The sequence below is a fragment of the Vicugna pacos genome, chromosome 21 (genome assembly GCF_048564905.1).
Source record: "Vicugna pacos chromosome 21, VicPac4, whole genome shotgun sequence".
Taxonomy (NCBI): domain Eukaryota; kingdom Metazoa; phylum Chordata; class Mammalia; order Artiodactyla; family Camelidae; genus Vicugna; species Vicugna pacos.
Window position 1 is genome coordinate 20,766,653 of NC_133007.1, and position 21,562 is coordinate 20,788,214.

The 21,562-nt window shown below is 35.4% G+C and overlaps 1 protein-coding gene across 1 annotated transcript in view; it reads right to left on the reverse strand.

Annotated features, from left to right (window-relative positions):
• Positions 1-21,562, reverse strand: part of ATF6 (activating transcription factor 6) — a 167,843-nt gene that overhangs the window by 123,775 nt on the left and 22,506 nt on the right. The window contains exons 7-9 of the mRNA XM_006219220.3: positions 16,664-16,884; positions 5,169-5,354; positions 4,051-4,142 (exon numbers count right to left, since the gene is read on the reverse strand). Coding sequence (XP_006219282.3) covers positions 4,051-4,142; positions 5,169-5,354; positions 16,664-16,884 — 499 coding nt within the window. The remainder of the gene's footprint in view (positions 1-4,050; positions 4,143-5,168; positions 5,355-16,663; positions 16,885-21,562) is intronic.

The window sequence follows — 21,562 nt, forward strand, 5'->3', positions numbered from 1 at the left end:
ATGAGGTCAATGAAGAAATGCTTCTGAATAATATACGTGATGGAACATCTTCATTTCTAACATTTGGTTCAGGGGTAGATTTCAGTCTTTCAAATCACTGTTGCACTCTAAGCTGTGATATTACATTGCTTGTGCCAAATTTTCTCTAGAAGAAATAGTTTCTGGTCTTTATGAGTTTTATGGCCAGTTTCTTTCTGATTTCATTCTTGGTGTCTGGTGATATTCCAGCTTGTTAAGACACTTGGATATTTCTTCATTCCTTCCAGCTCTTCTCTTTGTTGCTTTTCTTTAATCTAAGCCTTTTAACATGTATTTAAAAATATGAACAGTTCCTAATTCTCCCACAACTTCTTGGCTTTCTGTTCCTAGAGTCTTCACACAGAGACACATAGATCTCCTCAGGTTGTTCCTCAGGATTTCCAAGTATTTAAACTTTCTCCCATTCTTAATTCCTCTTTTTGTACTGTCCACTTAATTTTTGTAACACAAACCTTAACTGATAAACTAAGACCATTATCTCCTCCTTCCATAATGGATCGATCTACCTGTTCATGGAAATAAGGCCCATCCCCCAAGACACCCATCACCTCAGCATCAGTAAAGATCATTAATTCATGAAACTTTTTTGTTCCTGTCTTACTTTTCAAATCTCTACTGACTTAGGAGGGCTTTCACAACAGGATGTCTCCCCAACACCATCCTCACTTCCTTCAGCTTAATTCTATTCTTTTTATTCTTTCATCAAGTGCTACTGCATAAAGCTTCTGTGATTCCCATTATCAGTTACTGATGTTCCTTCAAGAATATGCCCCTATCTTTATACGACATCTACATAATTCTTTCTGCTACAATTGTTTACATATGTGCTTCTCTTACTAGACTTTTATTCATGTTTGCCTCCCTGGTTCCTTGCTCAGTACCTGGCAAACAACAGTGCTCTAAAAATATTTGCCGTATGTCTGACTGAGTAAATAATGAGTACCTTCTATAGCCTAGATAAGACATGAGGAACTAACAGCACACCATTTTTGAGAAATAGCAAATGAACACACATAAATATGTATCTGCTCTGGGATGAACACTGTCTTGTCTCTATAGGATAAAATTAAAGAACTAGACAACATGACCTGAGACCTTACAGCTATGATTAAAAAAAAACATGCGTAAGAAACAATAATAGCACAAAGCACAACTTCAACAAGTAGAAGAAAACATAACAAATTGCATAAATGGTGAGAAACAGTTGAACAAAGCAATACCAAGAATGTCAGTGGGGAGAATAAAAAACATAAGTTGAGAGAGAGAAGGAAGTCCTTTCTGTCTCGGAATGGTGTAAACATACAAAAGTAGGAATTAGCAAATATATGTAGAGTATGGAAAGTGGGTTAGTTGTCAATAAACACTAGATACATGCTTAACATATGCAAATGGGTTTATAGCAACTCATACGAAAAGAAAGGACTTTTTTGGTCAAGACTGTAAGTAATCTTTTAAAAGGGAAATACAACTAGCTAAAGACATATCAAAAAATAACTTACTTCTAATGGGGGACATAGGGAATACATTCATTCATACTACAAACATATACTGAGTGACTACTATGTGCCTACTACTACTATGTGTGCACTAAGCACTGCAAAACAGAAAGAGATGGAAATCTCTGCAAGAAAGTAAAGAAAATAAATAAGTAAACTACACAGTATACTAGAAAATGAGAGGTGCTACCGAGAAAAGTAAAGGAAGAGTGGTGGCAGAAGTAGAGCTGGCAATTTAGAGAAGATAGTCTGGGACAGTCTCATCGAGGTGGCATTTGAGCTAACACTTGGTGGAAGGCCACTGGGGGAAGAGAACTCCAGGCAGTGGGAATAACAAATGTGAAGACCCTGAAGCACAAACGTCATTAGTGTGTGGAAGAGCAAGGAGGCCAGTGTGGCTGTAGTAAAGATAATATTTTTGATTCAGAAGATCAAATATGAAATATTTAAATAAATATTAAAGCACATTTACAATAACCACATTAGGAAAGGTGTAGAGAAACGGATCTTCCTTCCACTTGCTGGTGGGAGTGGAAACTCGGACAGTCTTTCTGGAAGACAATTTGGCATAATCTATCACATTTCAGATAGTCATACCTTCTAACTCCAGTCTACTCTCTCCACACACACATACCCCATACATACTCTTTCTCTTTGTATATATGGACAATACCATATGTGTGTGTGTGTGTGTGTGTATATATATATAAAACAATTTAAAATAAGTAACTTAAATGCCTATGAACAGGAGAATAGTTACATTAATTGATCCACGGCAGCAGTTCTGAAAGCATAGCACCCTGGGGTTCCAGGTAGTCTAAAGAACATTTAAAAGGAAAAGGAGAAGGAGCAGCCTCTATAATGATCAAAATTAGACTCTTCAGGGTATACCAACTAATGGTCACTTCAAAAAGCTAATACTTAAATATAAGATAATAATTAAACTAGTGGTTACCAGTGCAGGCGGGCAACATAGGGGTTGGGGAGTGGGAGGCACAAACTACTGTGTGTAAGATAGGCTCCAGTTTATATCGTACAACAAGGGGAATATAGCCAATATTTTGTAGTAATTGTAAATGGAAAGTAACCTTTAAAAATTGTATAGAACTTTTTTTTTAATTTTAAAGAAAACAAACAAATATAATAATTAAAACCTATGGTTCTGTTTTTCCTAATGGCTGTGGACAAGTCTTGAAGGGAAGTCAGTGCAAAAAGTGATTATATAAAACAGACTTTGAAAGGAAGAATCAGTGTAGCTGGAGAAGTTCTAACAAATGGCCCAGACCCACGCAGCTCCCCTCTGGTACTGAGGGTATAAAACGCTTTTTCTCTGAGAGCTGCTGGTGACTCTATATTCATTCTATAGTAATCTCATTCACTTTATTCAAAGAATTTAATTATATTTAAGTTCCTAAGTCAGTAGTACAAGGTTTTGATTAACATATCTCTTTTTTCCTTTATTAATCAAGAGATAGATCTTCGTGAATTAAAAAAGTCCCAGTCTTCAAACACAAAAATTTAAATGACAAAATAATTTTAACATAAAGAATATGGGCAAAATGTCAAGAGTAAATAATGAATAAAGTAGCAAAAAAGTTTTTTTGCTTGCTTGTTCCAGGTATCTCTTCAGCATATTCTATAGTAATATGTCTAGTATAGTATGAACTTTCAGAAATAAGTCAATTCAGAATTATGACCTCTTTCCACTGAACTGTCTTAGTAAAGTAATTAAAAAGTAGACAGGTCTGTGGCACTTCATGATGGGATCAAATGCTCTAAGGAATTAGCCCCTGTCTGATTACTCTTTGACTCCCCAACACGTGGGACGCTGGTTTTGTCTATGTGTTCAGTGTGCCACAGTGAGTGGGAATCTGAAAAAGATGATTCCTAACATCTCTTTGAATTCTAATAGTCTATGACTCCAACCTAAAAGCAGACTTTCTTAGGTGTCATTTAGCTGAAAACCTGTACCAAATTCAGCTGAAATGCTTAAAATATTTATATTGATTCCCGTTCCAAACCTACAAAATCAGGAACAGAATTATTGCTCTGGCTGATTATTTTCTAGCTGAGGAGGAAGCCATCCCAGTGCCTTCCAATCACTGATGCTCATGTATCAGAGAACTGAGGCAGGTAATAGTATTACATTACTGAGGAAGGGAAGGAACTGAGGCACAGAGAGATTAAATAACTTGCTTAAGACAACAAAGTTACTAAGTGGATTAGCTAGGATTTGAACTCAGTCCGATTTCAAGGCCCATGATCTCAATCAGTTCATTATTCTGCTTCACCAGTGATCTGTTTACTAATTTAAGGCTTCCTTCATTAAAAAATTTAAACTTTCTGCTGGACCAAGGTGAAGAACAAGGAAGAGGAACCAATCTTTCGTCTTCCTTCTTTTCTCTGAGAACAACAAAACAAATCCGTTTTTCTCTAGCTTATGACTAGAGCTAAAATAATAATGAGAATTAAAATTTTTAACATTAGTATCCAAAATACTTGTCTATACACTTACCTCATGGGTCCATAGTTCAGTATTACAAACGCCAATACTATCATCACACAGATTGCTCTTCGCTTTGGACTATGAACTTTAAGCCTCTGGTTCTAAAAAAAAACAATGATGTTAAATACAATTAAACTACACAGCAATCTCACAAAAAGCAACTTCTTTGATAAGAACTCTCCTCTTCACCAGTTATGTGAATGCTTAAACAAAAAAACAAAACTCAAAGGTAAGGAAATAGTACTTTTCAAAAGACTAGAGCAGAGCCTTCCAACTCCTCTGGCAGAGAGAGAAAAGGAGAGAAGAAACACAGCCACCAGTCTGTTGCAGATGCTTCTTCACCCAAAAGGAAAGGAGTCAACAATTTTATATTTTTATGGATCTTCAAAGAAGTCTGAAATACTTCTGCAATTTGTCTCCCTCTTAAATCACTGTTTTCAGTAACATATGGAATATTCCCATGTGCTCAGGACAAGAGAGAAAGAGCAACGTAAGAAGCCTCACTCAGCAGGCACAAGACATCTACGTGGGCCAGCACTGCAGGCCCATCTACACACAGGACAGCACTGCAGTAGGAAAGTCCGAAAACAGCACATTACATGAACAGAATTAAGGAAAAGATTAACCTTGTTAAGACCAGCATGGCAACAAAATGCAAAATACATAACTGTGGTCGTGAGAAAACACTAAAATTTTTTAAATTTTGTATTGTTTCCTTTTTTAAAAGGAATGACATAAGGGGACTATTTAAGATCCTCAACGGGATTCATTTAGTCAAAAAAGGAGAGGGGGAGGAAGGAAGAAGTGGGGAGGGGGAGGGGGGAGACAAAAGAGGAGGAGAGGGAGATGACCAAGAAGAGGAAGAAGAAGAAGAGTGCTCCGGTAATGAGCGAGGAGAAACCCAGGAAAAGGAGACAACTCTCGTACATAGCTTAGGAGGTACAATTCAAAGGTTCCTCTTTCCAATACTTTATCCTTGCTACAAATGTTTTTGGGCTTATTGTGCCGGTCTTTTCTTGGTACTGTTATTTTATACAATTTAATTTAAAATGTAGAATTTCCAATTGATTTCTTAGGATAAAAGAATACTTGAACCCATCATCCCCAGCTCTACCCCAGGCACTCACCTCTGACACGACTTCATCCAGCTGCCGCTTCAATGATCCATTCTCTTTCTTCAGCTTCTCATTCTCTGAAAGGGCGGCCTTTAACCTTGCCTCTAGCCCTAGCATGTACTCTTTCTTCTTCTTTCGGGACTGACAAGCCGACTCTCGGTTTTTTATCATACGTTGCTGTCTCCTTAGCACAGCAATCTAGGAAAAGTTACAGTGAATCAGAGCATTTGGATTTTAGGATCAGACCAGAGTATGTTGATTTTTACAACTATTTTTAAACAAATTGTTCAAGACATAGGTTATTGGTTGTTTTAAAAAAGATTACTCTAAGTAAACTGACATCAAATGATTAATAGGACCCTCTAAAGTCTAAATATTAAATAATTTCTTCTAGTGTTTTCTAAGGCTTATTTATTGATCTTCCAATTTTTCCCTTTAGAAATGCTACATATATACGTATGTACACATACGTATACATTTACACCTTTAATCTATGTTGTAGGTCCTGAATTAATTGACTGTTTTCCTGAATCATATATCCAACTACTTATTAGGCCACATCAACTTGCAGAGTTACCACCACTTCTATCTCAGTATGTGCAAACTCATTATCTCCCTCTATCTAGACTTTTTTTTTAATCTACTCATCTTATGTCAGTGTTAAGTATCTCTCAGGATATAAAGGAAGAAGTGACCATTAACCTATTTTTCTTTCATTCTCTAAATTTACTCCGTCTCTCAACCTCTCACGTACTCACTAAATATGTATTGAGGATATGCTAATAACCAAGTTTCTTCCAGTGAAAGTATGTCTCAGTTATTCCTTTCCATTTCCATTACCATTTTCCTAACACAGGCACTCATTAACTCATCTCTAGACTACTGCAACAGCCTCCTATTTTAACTGGCTTCAATCTCTTCCTGTCTACCATTTCTAAGATAACCTCCTTCCCAAAAAACCATTTTAATCTTGCAACTCCATTACAAAAACAAGCTAGTCATGCTTTCTAGCTACCCACCTCTGCTTTTAAAATCTTTCATAATGTGACCACTTCCTCCTGCCCTAACCCCACAACTATTCACACCACACCCTCCAATCATATCATTAAGGCTACTGCAAAGTCTTAACACACGCCTAATTAGTTCCTTTATTCATACTGTTTATTCCAATTTGGAATGCTGTCTCCTCCACCAACCTAATTCTAAGGACCCTCCAAACTAAACCACTTGGAGTTTATATTTTGTCTGACTTTCTTATGCCCTTACAATTTGGAAGACACACTTGAACACTCTAATGGTCTCAACTGGTTCATAAATGTTAACATTTTCTCTCCAATTAGATTTTATAAAATCTTAGAAGACAAAATCATATAATACTACCCATCTACCATTAATCAAAACTTACTGAGCAAATTTGTTGCCACATTTTCTAAACTTAATTATGGAACCTATTTGTTTCAGCATTAGTCTAACTTATTTGTGAGAGAGAGTGAGGTAGCAAAATTAAGTCCATAAAAAACACCAAATAATATCATATGTATTATTGTAAGCATATAGATGACTGATTTACTGGCTTCTTTGTGTTTTGTAAAGGGCTTTAAAAAAATAAACATTTTACTGTGGGTATTTAATAACTTACTGAGATGGGTAAATAAAATTAAATAATTTAATACTGACTTCTTTTAAAATAACAACACAATTCCCACCCCATGCTACATTTGCTAGACACAGAGGTATACCAGAGCCAACCAGGCAATCTCTCAGCACCAAACACTGTCAACAACCTTTCAATCAGAACCCACAAGGAAAAGAAACATTACATGAGATGTCAAGAAGGGTATTTTTCCTTTTTTTAACTGAAACTTCACAAGAATACTGGCTTATATATCCATCAACCTATAAATTTCCCTGTGGAATAACTATCCCACTCTTAAGTAATGCTACACACACACACCATACCACACACACACACACACACACACACAGCAGTGGAAAAGCCATGATGGACTGCTTACTCATCAATTATTCAAACTGTCCTCTGGACAATGACACCCTGTTCAATCTGCTGTTATTCTTAGTGATCTTCATTGTTATTGAGAATGCCGTGTCCATAATTAATACTTAATACGAGAGTGCTGAAGTACACAGAACACTGAACAAGTACATAAAAGAGAAGGTTCCCAGATGGAAGCATTTATACTAGAAGTTAGATGAAAGGCAATCTTACTTTAAAGGCTAGTTAATATACGGAATTTGGGGAGGTTTACAGATGGTATACCATTTAATAAATTTCAAACAAGGATTAGGGATTTCTATAAACAATAAAAGCACCTGCGTACTACACAGCATACAGTTTCAAAGGCTGTCAATGCACACGCCTCATACAAAAAAAAATGAAAACCACCTGTGGCTAAATATTCATTTCTTCCCATACAGAAAGATAAACTAGTTTTGAAAATGAAGTAAATACTACCAATAAATACAAAGGATAAATACAGTAAAAATATATAAAACCACAGGAATCACCAAACACAGAGTTTCAACTTTGTATCTCAACAAGCTATCTTCAGCTGAGTAAAAAATATTTAAATTATTCTGTATTTCCTAGGCAAAATATATATATATATATATAATTTTCAGGTTAAACACACACACTCATACAAAAATACTGCTTTTTTTGGTGAGGAGAGATTTTCATAAGCAAAAAGGGATTACACTGTAATTATTGTTTTGTAAGCTGATTTTCGCACATACAATGTATTATGATCATCTTTGACATGCCATGAGAATGGCAGCATAGTATTTCAATTATCCTAATATTCCAAAATATACTTAAATTAATCTCTTCCTGTTGAAAATATTACAGTTTTCAAGATTCTTTAAAATAAGCTTCACTGTTCAATATTGTTAGAGAGCAGAAGAGTCAAGGTTAGAACTTAGGACAGCTGATTCCAAGCCCAGTGCTACTTATACAACAGCTCCACACTGCTTTTAAATACCAAATAGGAAGTCCTGCATCACAACCTGGAACTCTAAACTAAGTGAACTGTGTGATGACTTCAATTATGTGCCCATTTGAAATCGAAGACTGATGGTTGTATCTGGAAGCTTAATCTCCTCTGTTGGCAGTCTGAAAAGATGAATCAATACTCTGGCCCATTAATTAATTCACACATCTCCCTTATGGGCATATCAGATGATTTAGTGTGACCCAAATGAGTGAATAGCTAGCCAGTCCCTGCTTCCGATCATCCTGCCTTCAGACAACTTTTCCACCAAGCACTGTGCTTTGCAAAACAAAAAAAAAAGAACTCCATAGCCACAAAATATTCTCCCTTTAGTGTCACTGCACTATAAAATACGGTGTTTCATTATTATTAAACAAACTATTTATTTAACTGTAAGAAAGACTCTCATAAAAGGAGAACTTTCACAAATGGAAAAGTACTTTTTAAAGGCTAGTCAATTTAAGAGTCAAAATTCTAAGTCTGTTTGCAGTATGTTTTTTAATTTTAAAAGTTATTGACTGATAAAAACTACAAGTTTAAAAGTAAAAGAAATGAGCTTCAAAGTCCTGGATGGCAATAAATTAAAGACAGTAAAGTATAACATTTTAATGCTAAGAAATAAATTCCAACATCTCCCAGAAGCTCAGGCCAGATCAAGTACTGATGGCCTACAAGTGAATGAGTCACTGGCTTACTTTCCGTCTTTCTATCAGTTCTAACTCTCATTTTGCTGAATCTTTCTCTCTGCACTGATGTGTAAACAAGTTGTCCCCAGTTAATCTCTTCATCACATCAAACAAATTTTTCAATTAAATTTTAAAAATAAATTTTGTCTATTTGAAACTGATTTAAAAGCCAAAGGAATAAACCTTCTTATACGACTTAAAAAATTTACATATTATTGTATATTATAGTAAATATATTTATAAATATATCCTAAAAAATGTGTACAGCTAAACTCATTGGCAAATTTAATTTATAGTCAAATTTTTAAACTTAAAACCAATTTAATTTGTATTTTTAATTTTATGTTCAAATAAATTATTTTAATTTGATTCCTCTTAAGAATCTTAAGTATACTTTTTTCATAAAATTGTTTAAAGCACAAAAAGAGAAAATTTTTACTTGTACTACAAATCTCATGACAGAAAGCCAAAATTTTATTTTACTCTCTATTCAGGTATGTGTGTGTTTGGGTTGGGGGGGTGGTATAACCAGGTTCCTACTCACCAAAAATTAAATAAAGAAGCTTCAATACTAGTAACCTGAACCATTTGATTGGCAGAGTCAAGGAAATAATTTTCACCTTGAAATTTCTCCTTCTCTTTTTCCTGAATGAAGAATGCCTTGTGACCGGTAGTATGATTTCCAGAGTGAGAAAGGATAATAGCCAAAATCCCTGCTAGACTGTAGGTCCAGGCTGCCCTATCCAATCTCATCTCCTGTGTGAAGAGAAAACTGGTAGATGGACAAAGGCAGGAGTAACCACCAGGTGCCCTTAGGAAAGTCACATTGTGGGCAGAGCCTCCTGAAGAATGAAAGAACCTTAATCCTGTGCACAAGGATCTTCAAAGATCCTCAGAGTAATTTCTTGTGCCTTCAGTTAGGGACTCCTACGCTTTGCATGCCCCTAGAAATACTTGGTGTGGCCAGATGAGTAACAGGAATAGTAATTTAGTTATTAAATGACAACACTGGAAGTCAGGAGCTCTTAATTCTTGTCCCAGCACTGGAACAATGGAACATAATTTCTCCATAAAAAGGAATAAGTATTACACAACATTGTAAACTGACTATGACCCAATAAAATTAAAAAAAAAAAGGAATAAGTACTGATACATGTCACAACATGAATGCACCTGAAAAAATACTATGCTAAGTGAAAGAAGTCATACACAAAAGCTACACTGTATATAATTTCACCGATATGAAATGTCCAGAATAGGCAACTTCAAACAGAAAGTAGATTAGTAGTTGCCAGGGGTTGGGGAGGATGCGGAATGGAGTTCCATTTTAGGGTGATGAAATATTCTGGAATTAGATAGCAGTAATGGTAGCACAACTCCGTGAATATATTAAACAACCACTAAACTGTATGTTTTAAAAGGGTAAAGTCTATGATATATGAATTGTAGCTTAATTAAGCTACTGAAAAAACAAACAATCAAACTACGCAGAAGCTGTGGGCTCTCCAGACAAATGCACATGAACACAAAGTATTACAACAATTATCCAAGGTAAGGAACTAGCTGAAGAAAATGGAACTTCTTTATGGAAACATTGAAATGTAACTATGGGCTCCATTAAGAAACCCTGTGACCGGCACTCTCGGACACTGAAAGTGGAAAAACAAATCACAACTACCCCTAAAGTGAAAAATTACCTACTTTCTGATTCTCCAATTCCAATTCTAGGGATTTATCCTACAGATATACTTGCACATGAACAAAATTAAATAAGTACCAAGTTATTCAATGGAGGTATGTTTATGAAGGAAAAAACCTGCAAAAGTCTTAAATGGTTATAGCACACCTATGAAATAGACTACGATGCAGCTATTAAAAGAATAAGAAAACTTTTTATGTACTGGTATGGAAGGATCTCTAAGATATATTAAGTGAGAAAAGCAAGGTACAAGACAGTGTTTATACTATGTTACCATTCCACAAAATAGGTAAATAGGTAAAAATACAAATACTTATATATCAAAGAATTGTCTCAAGAAGGATGCACAAAAAACTAGTAATAATGATTGCTTCTGAGAAGGGGGCAAAAATGGCTAGAAAGCATCTGGGCCATGGGAGGACTGTCTCCCTAGAAAGGAAAATCAGAGAAAAGAGAGACATATTTAATTATTTATTGATACAACTCAGCGTCCCTTTAAAAATAACTACTTATTAACCTTATCAAGATGCCAAACTGAAAAACACAGAATAAAGAATGTTGTATTAAAGTTGCTACAATATAAATTTAACCTAACGCAACACATCAGGAAAAAAAAAAACAAACTTTTTTTTAAATAGAGGTGCTGAGGATTGACCCCAGGACTTGTGAATGCTAAGCATGCGTTCTATCACTGAGCTATACCCACTCCCCTACCACCAAAAAAACTTTCTATTCACTTCCATTCCAAAGCTACAGTAAGCACAAATGAGATTACTTGCCAGAGTCTTTATTCAAGATAAATTTTTAGAAACCCCAAATCTCCATCTAAAGGGGAACTACGGATATTTTAACAAAGCATGTTTTTCTTTTATTTGCAGAGTCCCTGGTAGCAGCAAAGCCAAAAAGTAGTCAGCACAGAAGTAATTTTTCATGAGAATCTGAAGGCTTTTCAGATCTCCAAATCTTCCTGCTGTATTTGTTCTGATGGATTCCACTACTTTATAGCCTAAAGAGATATCACGATCTCAATATCTTTCTTGTTAAAGAATTTTGTTATTAAAAGTATCTATTCATTAATCTCCTTAGATCTAAGCTAGCCACATAATTTCTTAAATGTTCAGCTCACACTCTGACCTAACAGTGTATTTATTCTTGTGTGTTACAGATAAAATAAGTAGCTTAAGTGTCAGTAGAAGTTACACCCTTTTTTCCCCTGAAATACAACACTTCATTATTCTAACAGTTTCTCTGCACTTCTTTGCATTGTAAACAGATTTATTTTAGAGTCAAATTTTTCTTGAAAGTTACCCCTCTGGGGGGCCCCTGTGAGTACTGCTACTAACACATCTTCCTGGGTATAAGAATACAAGGCCCTGACCACTCTTAACTGAGGCCATTTCTCAGGGTTGTGTTTCCAGCAAGAAACCTTGAGAGATGAGGTAACACCTGTCTCTGGAAAATAAGGAGACTTGCTTATTGCTTGCGTTAAGGTAGTCAATTCTCAAGTTCAGCAATTTCTCCTTTGCAATAAAGCACAGCGTCCTTCTAGGCCAAGATCACACTACCTCCATGCTCACAATACTAGCAATACCTGAAATCTTGAAGTTAACTGTATAACACTGTCTCCAGAGAAAAGAAATACAAAGTTCCAGTTAGGTGTGTACACCAGAGGAATCCCATTCACACCACTTCTAACACCTGCAGGCCAGGGAAAGGGGATCAGATCCCCCCAGCACCTACCGTCTCATGATGGCTCTAGTGACTCAGGGGAGGGACTCCCAAAGGGGAGGGACTGGGAAGGAAGGGGTCAAAGCCACTGAGCAAAGAATCAGACAGAGGGTCCAAAGTAATAAAGGGTTTGGAAGATGCTCAACGAGGTGAATGGGCTGAGAGTAAGATCTGAGGCCTCCTATCAGTAAAACCCGTATCCTTCCATCAGCCTCCCATCTGATGCTATTTCTAGTTCTGACCAACTTCCTCATCATTTTCTTTCCATTGTTCCTACCAACTGATTTCTACCAAGAGTTTGTGCTTCACCTTGACCCACTGCAGGATATGTAGAATAGAATTTCACTTTTTTCCCCCCGGTCAGTTGTCCCAATAACCAAAACAATGCAACTCTATAGCCTTAAAACCAGGGCCGTAAAGTTTCATAAACTTTGTGGAATTATGATGGGTAGGTGGAAGTACTGAGTGCAGATTTAAACAGATTGCTTGTTTCCAAGTCCTTGGTTTGATAATTGGCAACATTCAATAGCTTTAAAGAAAGATAAGCATGCTTTCCCGTGAAGCCATCTTTGTAGTTCCAAGATTGCTATTTACCAAGAAACTGCATAAGAGAATTTCTACACTGAAATGAGAGACCATGTTCATTTTTTCCATCAGGATCAGAGCCAAAAACCAACCATATTTCTTGAAAACTTAGGTGAGGTTTCCAAGAGTTAAACAGAACAGATTTACCAGCAAAAGGCAGGAAGAGTGAGATTATAATTTGAACCAGGCAAACTGTTTCATAACAGAAAATGTGGCACTTAATGTAGTTTGCAGAATATGGTATGCTAAAAACGCTACTTTATAGCAGTAGCAGGCCTCTAGAGAGTAAAACCAGCCAAACAAAAGAACAAAAAAGGTAGGAAAAAAAGAAGCCATGTCAGCAATACAAAGCCACAAAAGACTGATACACTTTTGTGTGTGTGCGCGCGCACTGAATTACAACTTTTTCATCACACTTTTGGTTTAAAAACACAGAAAATAATTGATGGAAAAAATTTCAGTTTGGCCATTTTGCACCAGGAATTCATACTAATTCAAATTTATCCTAATTTAAAAGGACTTGAGTCTAATAAACACATGCACCACTGAGGTCAATCAAGTTACTAACACAGGAGACTATATATACGAGCAGATCAAAGTTTTCCACATCTCCTTCTGGAACAGATTTACTTTGGGTTCCTGAGTGGCTTGGCCAGATGATAGGACAGACTGATGTTTCTTTACTTGAAATAAACATTAAGTCAAACCTTTACCAGAAAACTCATACTGAAAAGACTTGGCTCACTTCCTGATGGGCTGGCCAAGGGAAAATAAGCACAAAAACCTCAATGCAGGTTTACTAGAAAATTTATTCTAATCGTCTTCAGGTCTCTTGCACCAGACACACAATACTTGAATCTTTCTTCTGTAAAACTGTCAACTCTAAATTTTGAAAAGTAGTAAGAATGCTAGCCAACAAATACTGCTAAGAAAAAAGCTAATATCTGTTGGTTCTATACTTTCCCATCTCACACATCCCCCAGTTCTTCAGTGTTGAGACCTCATCAGTAAATTATTCACCAAATTTACAGAGCACTCTCAAGAGTGCAAAAGCAGAAGAGACATATTCTTTCACACCACAGTACTTATAAGGATGTCTTGCTAATAGATAATTAACTGAAATGTTTTGAGATACAAAATGGGCCAGTGGCATAAAATGATGATTACCATCATTAAATTTTCAATCAGTCACTGCCTTCTTTCATGTCTAAAATATTTCATAATACATGCTTTGAATGTCTAAACAAATTATATAAAGACAATTTCAAATATTTTCTATTGCTAGTTCTATTTGTGAGCATTATACAAGAAACATTCAAATTCACAATTTAAAGAGTATTAAAGGGAAATTTTAAAAGATTATTTTAAAAATCCTCTTTCAGAACAGAAATTATTTCAAGCATCTTTTCTGACCACAACAGTATGAAAAGAACAAACACATGGACACTAAACAACATGCTATGAAAAAACCAATAGGTCAACAATGAAATCAAAGAATAAATCTGAAAATACCTCAAGACAAATGAAAAGAGAAACAACCTTACAAAACTCTATGGGATGCAGCAAAAGTAATTACAAGAGGAAAGTTTATGGCAATAGATGGCTTCCTCAAGAAACAAGAAAAGTTTCAAACAGCCTAACCTACCACCTAAAAGAATTAGAAAAAGAACAAACAAAACTCAAAGTCTGCAGAAAAGGAAATAATGAAGATAGAGAAGAAATAAATGAAACAGAGATTAAAAAAAAATAGAAAAGATCATTAAAACCCAGAGCTGATTTTTTGAAGATAAACAAAATTGACAAACCCCTACCCGGGCTGACCAAGAGAGAGAGGACCCAAATAAACAAAATAAAAAATACAAGAGGAGAAAAAACAACTGATACCATAGTATACCAACAAATTGGACAACCTAGAAGAATGGACAAGTTTCTAAAAACATACACCCTGCTAAAACTAAATTAAGAAGAAACAGATAATTTGAACAGACCAATCACCAAAAGTGAAATAGAATCTATAATTACAAAAACAAAAAATCCAGCAAACAAAAATCCTCTTTCATCATTCTTAACCTTTTCAGTCTCCTGTGAAAGACAAACTTTCTTTTTTACTGGTTGCACAATTTTTTAATTGAAAATATCTTGAAATATTTTTAGATTTTTATTACTGTTGTTCATTCACTTATTGTAGAAATCTTCCTAAACACCAAAAGGAAAGAAAGATTACACACACAACTTCTATGATTATTAACATTTTGCCAATCTTGTTCCTCTATCCTATGCTCATTACCTCCCCATGAGAGTATTTTAAAGCAAATTCCAGCATCATATCATTTCATCTTCAACTGAAACACATACTATGCTTTAGTGCCTAATAGTTCCTATTATGTCATAAGTACTAAGCTTACCTTTTCTCAGTCTTCGAAATAAACCAGCGTAACAGTCAAGCTTAATCCTGTATTATCCATGTCTATTCTCATATAACACTAATGTTTCTCCTTCATATCTTAGCAGGGGCTGTTTTCAATACATACATAAACTGTGGAAATTACTGCAGAACTTTGAAGTTCTACTTTCATTAGATTATATTCTTTTGTTATGGGTCTTTACAATATTGCTGACTGAGAGTACTTGCCTGTGCTTATGCAACAGTAGAGCAATTTCACAACTAAATGGGCTACTGACATGCTAGTTAATAAATTCTGGTAGACAGATCAGTCAGTAGTCTGATAAACAACCTTATGTAACTCGCAGGATTTTAAAAGTACTTTGCAATACCAAGGAAAAAGTGGAGTAACAATATTAACAACCAGTAATATTCATTTTCATTTTAAAGAAATCAGACCAGACAGAAGGGTTTGCCTTCCCAATCACAATTTTAGAGATTCTGCTTTTAATTTTTTTAATTTTTGAGGGCAGGGGTAATTATGTTTTTTTTTTATTATTATTCATTTTTTTTCAGTGGAGGTACTGGGGATTGAATCCAGGACCTCATGCATGCTAAGCATGTACTTTACCACTGAGCTGTACCCTCCCCACAAGACTTCACTTTTAGACTGATTATGTGACTTTAACTTCCCTTAAACTTTAGGCCCACAATGTTCAATCATTGTTAATACATAACATGAGGTATTTTGTATCACTTCTAAACAAAGCAAGAGTTAGCTGGCAAATGCTTTAACTGGTTTCAGGTTGTGACAGATCTTAGGAAACTTTGTGTGATTTATAAATTACAAAAAATCCTTACAACAGAAAATTTGAAGGTTTGCAAAGATGGGAAAATACCAAATAATCATTAAGAGACTGAATTCCTAAGAGTAGCAAGTCATCATTATGCAGTGGTGGAAACCCTTCAGTAAGTCAAGAGAGAAGCTAAATATACACCCTGACTAAAAGCAGTCTCCAGACTCTTATCTGGGGAGTTGCCAAAAATATTTCAATCAGAAAACATGAAAGAATCCTGTAAAATACTAGTGTATGATTGAGTAAGGAGCAAAGGGCTGGAGAAATATGATGAAAAGGCTCAAAAGAAGGAGTTAAAGAGGAAGGTATGTGTATTTCTCTTTTCATCAAACTACTTCAGACTTTTTTAAACCTTTTCACTTAGATTCCAATATAACAAGCCCCACCCTAATTTTCTACCACTGACTGGATATGAATGTGCAATTTTATCACATTTGACATAGTAAAAACAAGTTTTAAAAAACAAAAACAAGGCAACAAAAACAAAAAAGTGTTTTGTTCTTGTTTTTGCTTTCATTTTTTACATCAGGCGTTAAAAAAGCACTAAGCTTCAAAACTTACATCTGAACCCACACTTCTCATGGTATTTTGTAGGACAGGTTTAGTCACAGAAAGTTTTCCATTCACTGGGCTATTTGCCACAGGGGCTGGTACCACATTCACCACATGATTAGGTAGCTGTGGGGCTCCCCCAGCGACAGCAAGGACTGGCTGAGGGGAGGGCAGAACTCCAGGTGCCTGGAGTTGTACCACGGTAGGCTGAGAGAGCACCACGTTCTGACCTGCAGTAGAGAAAAAAGAAAAGGAATCAGAGGGTGCCTAACTATCGTGGCAGGGACAGCTGTTTAACATTTAGGCCTCTTCTGCATATGTAATAGGTAAGATTATACAAAGGGATTTCAAACCACATATTAAAACACAATCAACAGCAGCACACATTCATACTGACTTTCGTTGTTTTTGTGTATTTAATGAAACCAACTAAATTCATTCTCTTTGAAGTTATCATTAACAATATATTTCCATACTTTTTTTTTCAACTAACACATCTCAAAGTAGCTGTTTTACATAGGCTTCTCTAAGTATTAACCTCTGAAATTTATTAGTGCTAAAAGCATTTTTCATATTATAAATAACTTTTTATACTAAACAGAGAATCATGTATTTTAAATTGATGAGATTTAGAAATACATACAACACCAAGAATACATGAACAGAGATTCAGTAACTCAGTACTTGGGAGAATGACAGGCTACAAATACCAAAAACGTTAAAACCATTTGAGATGAATTTTTAGCTAACACACGCAGGAAACATGAATCCATAACCTAAAATAGCCTGCAGACAATATCAACTCCCCTCTCCACAAAATAGGTCTACAAATCTTTTCTTAATCTTCACATTTTACCTTATTTTAAAATTATGCTAATCTGAGGAGAATTAGTATCATTAACTTAAAGACTAATAAAATTCTTCACACTGGTCTATTAAAAATTTTACTTGCCCACAGAGTGTTTCCTTTCAGATCCGGCCAATTTTATAAGGTGTTGAAAGCCTCCCCTAATATCCACAGTTGCTTGGGCCTATCTAGCAAAATAAAGGTACTACAGTAACTGGCAACTAAAACCTCACAAAATATATTTATAATCTTCTTTAAGGAAAACAAAGCATTATACTTTCAGACAGTAAAACATGACCCATGTGAATCTCATTGCAGTATTTCTAAGGATCAAGGAAAACTAAAAATCAAAATAATGCTTCAGAACACCTGCTTGTTAAGAACATCTGTCTTAGTTTAAAAAAATTCAGTTCCATAAAATCAAAGTCTTTATGTTTCAAATGGCCTCAAAAAAAATACTAAAAGTAGAATTTAATTAATAGCATTTTATCCCAAGTAAGTTAGCAAACTAGTAAGAAAGATCTAAAAATAATTGCATAGATTTGTAATATATACAATTTACTTGGGCATAAATGATCACTAAATGTTTTGCTCTTCTAATTTTGCTTTGAAATAATTTATTTTATAAAATAAAAACATATAAAATAAGGAAATGACTCATAAGCAGATACAAATTTGTTTATGCCAGATATTCAAATAAAAATTAATAAATAAAATAAACAGCATATGACAAAGTGTTAGGTTTTCAAATATACTAAGATATTACAGTCAATCCGGTGTTAAACCAAGGGTTCCCACTCTGAATATAAATACCCTTCCTTAATATCAAAAAATATCATGGTCACCCAAGATGATCATGGTTTCCTTTCAGTTTCTGTGCACTGAGAGAATATGTGATGACAAAAGGCTATTAAGAATTTAGTAATGATACAAATTTGGAGTTTACAAATCAGACGTATAGCCACAAAAATCTGAAAAATAGCAGTACAAAGATATATGAAACAAATTATTTATTCAGTCTACAGAAAATGCTTGACACAACATGGATTTGCAGATGCCCTTACCAAAGGCTACTACTCCTCCCACCACCCAAATCCCAGGGTCCACAGTCTACAGGTTGAGAGCCACTGACTTAAACCAATACTTTGAGAAGAGCATTATCAGAAGCAGTGTTTCACATCTTCTGAGTTTAAAAAAGCAAAACACTGTTCAATGAATTTTTGGATCATTCCAAAGAACGGAGGAGGTGTTAAACATAAAGAATTAAGTCATTTCAAAGAAAGGATCCTACTTCTAGCTCCAGCTACAGATCTAAAGTGTTGGCAGGCAACACATGCAGTTGGCTTTGCAATATTTCTTAAAACGAATTAAGAAAAATAATCCAAGTCTGTACTGTCCGTTGTCTAGTTATCACCATATCCTTGCTGAGAGACCTGCAGCACGGAGTGAGGGAGACGGAGCAATACCAAGGCAAGGTCTGTATGCCAAACATGACTTCAGATCCTACCAGGCCACTGATGCCTCCTTTTCCTTCCATAATGCACATCAAGCCCTTTCATCCCTGGATATGCTCAAATTATCCAGCATCTAAATCAAGGATGGAAGTATCCTAGGCACGTTTGGGTTTAAGGCAGAATGAGGAGAAACAACTAAATTTCTATTACAATGTCTCATGGTGACTTGCTAAACCTGACCTGCTAGAAGATGCTCATCAGATCACAAAATGCTCATCAGATCACAAAATGCAATGCAAAGAACTGTTTCAGTTCTTAAGTAGTTAGCAGCTGAACATAGTTACTACAGTTTCTAGTGCAGAAACAATTAAAAGGGACATAACAAAAGGCTGTTTATCCATGTCAGCATGCTCAAAATCCTCTCTGGCATTACACACAAATCCCCCATAATGAACCATGGCTGGATTCAATGCTGGACACCTTCGACTATGTATGACTCACTGATTGTGATAGTCAGTTTCTTCCTATTCAGTTATTTTCAAAGATTTCAAATTTTGTATCAAACATTGATTGAATGCCTGCTTTGCCTAAAATAGTACAGCTGTGTGACTGAGCAAATAATTTCTGTGTATTAATTTTCTCATCTATAAAATGGCGATAATAATAGCATCTATCCTCACAGAGTTGATGTTAAGGATTAAATAAGATAATGCACTTAAACACTTAGAACACCATCTGGCACACAGTAAGAGCCTTAAGTGTTAGCTATTATTATTACTACTACCACTACTACTATTTATCTACTTTTATGTATAATAATTGCTTCTATAAGGGCATCTCATGCATTATTAATTCATTAGTTCTCATAGATACTGTTATTTACCCAAGTGTAAATGTGTTGGCTCCCCAATTACATAGTACAATTCTTGAGATCAAGGATCACATCTCCGCATTCTTTTAGAGGCAATAGAGTACTGTGATTAATTACATAGACTCTGAGCCAGACCACCCGGGCTCAAGTTCTGATTCTATCTCTCACTAGCAGATTAACTTGGGGCAAGTTATTTTACCTCTATCCTCCATTTCAGCGATTTGCCATATAATCTACCCAAAAAGCCCAAGACAGGAAACCTTCCTCTCTATCCTCCATCCCCCTTTCACATCATCTGATTACCGAGTCCTGTGATTCTATATTTTTTAACATCTCTACTGCCTCTGCTGGCTCTTCATTTTCATTGATATTCCGGATTTCCATTATCTCTCACCTGCACTACTCTAAGAGTCTTAATGGATGTATAGGACTCAGATACAGAAGTAGGCAGAAGCTGTTTCAGGCAGATAGAGTGGCATGTTAAGAAACAAGAAAAAACAAGAAAATTCAAGGGACAATGGCCAGACCAGTTGGACTAAAGGGTTTACAGAAAGGGTTTATTATGATGTAAAGTTAGAAAACTAAATTGGAGCCAAACCATGATGAGTTTTACATTCCAAGCTAGAGAATTTGAACTTAATCTGGTAAGAATTACCTCTTTTTTAGTGGGAAAATATTTACTACAGATACTGATATTGATTAACTGTAAGATGCATCTCCTACACTTGCCTTCTTCTTCCCTCCCCGTTTTCAAATAAATGAAAGACATACACCTAAATCTGTACATTATATTAATATCACCCCTCTAATAATACTATAAAAACAGACAAGTACCCTATATTAGCATATGTTCCCCCAAATACATACTATCTTCAGATAATAGGAAAGCACTGAAGTTCAGGATAATGTATGAGTCAGGTTTCTGAAACTGATAAACTGTTCAGAAAAGAAGTTTTTCTTCTTGCTATAGGTGAGACCTTCTATCATCAAACATAATCAATAGTCTGCTAAGATTAAATTCTTAGGAATACTCTTTGCTTTTCATACTGGTCATTTTAATGTCAAACTTCTACTTTTTATATATGTGTTTTAATAGCTTATGGGAACTATAATGAAGATCTTCACAAGTTTAAAATTTTGCCTTTGGAAAGACACAGACCCTTTTGAGATTCCGATGAAAGTTTGGAGACTATTCCAGGAAAAATCCACAAATAACACTCACTATATCTTGCATTTTATATCAGGGAGTTCATGCACACTTAACATCCATCCACAGACAACAAGAATACCATTCTACAGGACTGCTATTTTTCACAAGAAAAATGCAGCATTTTTAACTCTCTATTGAGAGAGCAGGTATTTTTTGGTAGGGTTTTTTTGGTAGGATTTTTTTTTGGGTTTTTTTGGTAGGAATTGATTGATGGATTTTCACTGATCCATCTAGTCTCTCAACCAGTTCTTTTTATCAATGTCACATTGTCAATGACTATGGAATAGAACAAAGCTCACAGAGCACATGGAAATCAAATTTATGACTTTGCCCTCATTAAAGCCACGCTCCAAAGAAATGAGATCCACAGCTAGAAATACAGCCATAAATGTAACACTGGTGTTTATTTACAACCCACACCCTACTGACACCTAGTCCTACATGGTAACAACAAGCTCAATACAGGAAAAGAATGCTGCACAGATTTTCCTTTAGTCATGTGTACACATATCAGTATAAGCACAAT